The 5,202-nt window shown below is 34.0% G+C and overlaps 1 protein-coding gene across 1 annotated transcript; it reads right to left on the bottom strand.

Annotated features, from left to right (window-relative positions):
• Positions 3,692-4,333, bottom strand: LOC107615626. The gene has a single exon (XM_016317674.1). The coding sequence runs from the start codon at positions 4,331-4,333 to the stop codon at positions 3,692-3,694; it is 642 nt and encodes a 213-aa protein (XP_016173160.1).

Below are 5,202 nucleotides of genomic sequence, written 5' to 3'. Positions count from 1 at the left end.
TTTTTCCCATCTTTCATTTTTCTTTATTTATTGCATTTTCATACTTTTATTCATTGCATTTTAATTTTGTTTTTATAGCTTGTTCATATTTTCTTTTCTAAGTTTCTTATTTTAATAATGGTGTTGAATTTTCCTACTCAATTTTCGAGAATTTCTTGCATTATTTTGGTGCTCTTGACTTGTTTGATATTGATGGGTGATGAAACTTTTAAATCAATGCCTAATCTTTTATGACTCTTGTATTCTTTGTGCATTGATATGACCTCATCTCGTCTTTCATGACCCATTCTTTCTTGTTTGAACTTGATGCTCAACATGCTCTTCATGGTATTTACTCATGCTTTGACTTTACTCTTGCATCAAGTGTGAATTGTTATGCCTTAGCCTATATTGTTTTCTCACTTACATGTTGTAGCTACCATGTAGTTGAGAACCCTATTCGTATTTGGCATTAGCCCCCGCCTATGTTCTATTTGCTTTGCTATCTTTGTTGTAGGCCTAATTTTCCTCCTTTTTCTCTCCTTTTAGGCTGGCCACCAAGAAGGGAGAAAGGAAAAGCTTTTAATGGGGCACAAATAAGTTTCTCCGCACAATCTTTTGAGGAGCTCATCAGTTGTAGCAACCCATCCACCTTGCTCTTCTTTGCATCACCGAGGACGGTACAATCTTCAAGTGTGGGGAGGTCGTCCGACTGATCTCCGTGGGTAACAATTTCCTCTTCCAACACCGATTTTTTATTTTCTTTGTTAGCTAGTTGTTGCATTGCATGATAGGTTGCATGATAGTTAGAATTTGTATATATTTTACCACTCTTGTTAGAACTACTTGGTTAGGGTGATGATTTTTTTTCAAGAAACTGTTTTTAGGGCACCCTACCAATTTGAAAATTTTTTTTGTTGAACTTGCTTGAAGAACTTATTTTGGAAAATGGTTTTTGAGCTAAGAACACAAGCATGTGAGTTTTGAGCCTAAGTGTGTGGTTACATCATATAACCACTTATTTCCATTATTGTGTTTGATTATTCTCTTTCTATGATTGTAATCTCTGATTTGTTTGATTCTATATGTCCATTATTCCATGTATATATGCATTTATATGATTGAGGCTATTGTTTCAATTAGCTCACTTACCCAAATAGCCTTACCTTTTATCTTCCATTGTTAGCCAACTTTGAGCCTACGATTAACCCACTTTGTTCTTTAATTTAGCACATTACAAGCCTTAAAGCGAAAAATAATAAATGTCCCTAAATTTGGATCTTTGATTAGCTTAGGCTAGTGAGGGTGTGTATCATTTGGGTAAGGGAAACTTGGGACATTGGTTGAGGTAAAAATATATTTTGTATTTTTGTTGAAAATCATGGGATTAGGTACGTGCTTATGCATTAAATATGTAAAACCATATACATTGATACGTTTGTATGTACTTTGTTGTGAAAAAAAATGTGAGAAAGAAAAAAAATGTAGAAAAAGAAATAGAAAAATAAAAGAAACAAAAATATATATAAAAAAATACAATAAAAAAGGACAAAAATGCCCCAAAGTAAAGTAACAATAACAATGCATATGGAATGTGAATTAAAGAAAATGCATGAGTATGTGAAAAAGTGGAAATCATGGATAGCTAGGTATTTTATTAGAATTGTATAGGTTGTTATATGTGTTTGGTGAGAGCTTAGGTTAATCAAAGATTCAAATTTCAAGCTCACTTGACCATATGCATCTCTACCTTTACCCTGGTCCCATTACAACCTATGAATAAGACTTCATGATAAATGTATGCATGCATTGAATAATTGTTGATTGTTAGATGAAAAATAAATCATGGAAAGCATGATTAGAAGAGAATTGAGTGATCAACCCTATACACTTGAGCGACTAGAGTGGATACACTTCCGGTGAGGGTTCGATACTTAATTCCTTGTTCCCGGCTTTCATGAGCTTTCTTTTTGCAAGTCTATTTGAGATTCATTTTTATATTTGAATTGGTAGGATTCATGAATCGCCATATGATCTTAGACCTACCATTCATATACGTTATTGGAGATTGATTTACTTTTGACCAAGTAGGTAGAAGCATTTTGTATTTAGTTGCATTCATATAGATAGATGCATTTAGGTTATTTGCATTGAATAAATGTTCATACCCCTTTTCTTGTCTTTCTTGGTTTAGCATGAGGACATGCTTGGTTTAAGTGTGGGGAGGTTTCATAAACCCCAATTTTGTGGTTTATCTTGTGTTGATTTTAGGGGATTTTATCAACTTTTCTCATATTTATTCAATGAAATAGCATGGTTTTGTGAATTTCTCCTAATTTGTGCTTAAGAGTAAAAACGTGCTTTTTAGGCCTTTAAATCGCTAATTTTATTTCACTTTAATTTTATTCGATGCCTTGATATGTTTGTTAAGTGATTTCAGAATTAGAAGGCAAATATTGGGTTGAAGGAATGAAGAAAAAGCATGCAAAAATGGAGAACTCGTGAAGAAATGAAGGAATTGCAAAGCTGTCAATCTTGACCTCTTCGTACTAAATCGATCATAACCTGAGCTACAGAGATCCAAATGAGGCGGTTCCAGTTGCGTTGAAAAGCTAACATCCAGGACTTCAAAATGATATGCAATTTGTCATAGTTCCTATGTAGTTAGGCGACGCGTGATCAGTGACTCACTTAAAGGCAGCACGTGACCAGCGACTTCTAAGAATTTTGGGCCCAATCCAACTCATTTCTGATGCTATTGAACCAGGGATTGAAGGGGGAATGAACCAAGTAGTGATAGTTTGGTTTCTATCATAATTTAGATGTAGTTTTCTAGAGAGAGAGGCTCTCTCCTCTCTCTAGATTAGGGTTCTTAGTTTTGTTTCCTTTTATATCTAGATCTCATTCCTCATTTTCTCTAATTTTCCTTTTACTTTTACTTGTTCTAGTATTTTACTTCTTTTGTGAATTCCTTTATTTTGTCAATTTTAGTTTATGAACTCTTTTGTTGATTTCCATTTCCTTTTAATGCAATTTATGATTTCCATGCCTTTTTATAATTGCTTTAGTTTACTATTGTTGATCTCTTGCCTTTGTAGTTATAGCTTCCTTTAATTCTTACAATTTATGATGTTTACTTTTATTGCCCTCTATGTGTTTGATGAAATGTCTCTTTTAGTTATGAGCTAGATTTTTCTTGTCTTGGCTTTGGTTGAGTAGTTGGAGACTCTTGAGTTATCAAACTCTTTTGTTGATTGATAATTGGAAATTGCTCATTGACTTAAATGCCACTAAAGTTAGTCTTTCACTATGATTTGACTAGGACTTGTGGATTCAAGTTAATTGTATCCACTTGACTTTCCTTCATAGTTAGAGGTTAACTAAGTGGGAGCAATAGACAATTCCTGTCACAATTGATGATGATAATGAGGATAGGACTCTAGTTCTCATCCTTGCCAAGAGCTTTCTTCGTTATTAACTTATTTCTCTTGTTATTTACATTCCTTGTCTCTTCTTACAAAACCCCAAAACATTCCTTCGTAGCCAATAACAAAGCACTTCATTACAATTCCTAAGGAGAACGACCCGAGATTAATACTCTCAGTTATTTTATTGGGGTTTGTACTTGTGACAACCATATTAAATTTCGATGTGAGGATTCATTGTAGGTTTAGAACTATATTTGCAACGTAACAATTATTTTTGTGAAATTCTATACCGACAAAAATCGCACATCTGTAGGGTATTGCATTGCCTTGAAAACATTGAGATCCATCTGCTCATCATGTACCTTGAGAACCATTTCACCCTTCTCCACATCAATAATAGCTATGGTTGTAGCTAGGAAGGGTCTTCCCAAAATAATTGAGTTTCTTTCCTCCTCTTCCATGTCTAAGATCACAAAATCAGCAGGGAAAATAAACTCTCCAACCTTCACCAATAGATTCTCCACCACTCCATTAGGTGTCTTGAGAGACCTATCAGCAAGTTGTAATGACATTCTTGTGGGGTTAACCTCCTCTATGAGCAGCTTTTTCATCATGGAGAGAGGTATCAAATTGATACTTGCTCCCAAGTCACAGAGGGATCTATCTATTGTCATGTTCCCAATGGTACATGATATGAGAAAACTCCCTAGATCCTTGAGTTTTGGTGGAATACCCCTCTGAATTATAGCGCTACATTCTTGGGTGAGGATCACAGTTTCCTTCTCGTTCCAGCTCCTTTTCTTGGTGATGAGTTCTTTAAGAAACTTTGCATAGAGTGGCGTTTGTTCCAAAGTTTCAGCTAATAGAATGTTGATCTGTAACTTTTGAAAAATATCTAGAAACTTAGAGAATTGTTGATCCCTCATCTCCTTGTGCAGTCTTTGTAGATAGGGAAGCTTTGGTACATATAGCTTCACTTCTTCCTTCTTCTCTTACGACTGCGGTTCAGGGATATTTTTATCTTTCTTCGGGGTTTGTGGGTCTTTGGTCTTGTAATCTTCCTCATTTTTCTCCCCTATCTCTCCTCTTGTTTTGCTGTTATCTCTTGTTTCTTCCTTGAATATCTTGCCACTCCTCAATTGGATAGCCTTGCATAGGCATTCCTCTTTTGGATTGGGAATTGTGTCACTAGGGAAGGTATTTATCAATTTCTTAGCAAGTTTCTTGGCCATTTGACCTACTTGCCTCTCAAGATTTCTCACGGTGGCATCTTGATTCTTCATGAATTTCTCTAGCATTACTTCTAGGTTGGAAATTCTTTTAATAATTTTTAGTTAATTAAAAGTGCGTTTGGCAAACCCGTTTGAGAGGATAAAAGTGCGTTGAAATTCTTTGAACGCTGCTTTTTGATGTTTGGCCATCTTTTTCCTCTAAACGCAGAAGTGATTTTGCAGCTTAAAAGCGCGTTTACTAGAAGCAAAAAATTGTTGCTTCTGCGTTCACTTCAACGTGAGTTCACCTTTGATGATCATTATTGTTTTTTCCAAAAGAATTTTCATATTTGTTTCAAGTCATTTCAAATATTTTAATTTTTTTTAATTTTTAGTATTTTTTTATATTTTAATTTTTTTATTAAATTTGTTATTGTAATTCTATTATAATATGAATTATTGATCTTATTAAAAATGATAAAGTAAATAAAAAACTAATCATACATAACAAAGGAATCATAAGTAATAAAATTTTACAGTCCAAAATAATACTAAATAAAAGAATACTGAGAGTACTAAACAAA

Source organism: Arachis ipaensis, chromosome B09, assembly GCF_000816755.2.
Source record: "Arachis ipaensis cultivar K30076 chromosome B09, Araip1.1, whole genome shotgun sequence".
NCBI classification, from domain to species: Eukaryota; Viridiplantae; Streptophyta; class Magnoliopsida; order Fabales; family Fabaceae; genus Arachis; species Arachis ipaensis.
The sequence above is the reverse complement of the archived record's forward strand: the minus strand, read 5'-3'. Positions and strand labels throughout refer to the sequence as shown.

Coding starts and splice junctions, on each gene's coding strand:
- LOC107615626 (XM_016317674.1), bottom strand. CDS start 4,333: ATGAGGGATCAACAATTCTCTAAGTTTCTAGATATTTTTCAAAAGTTA.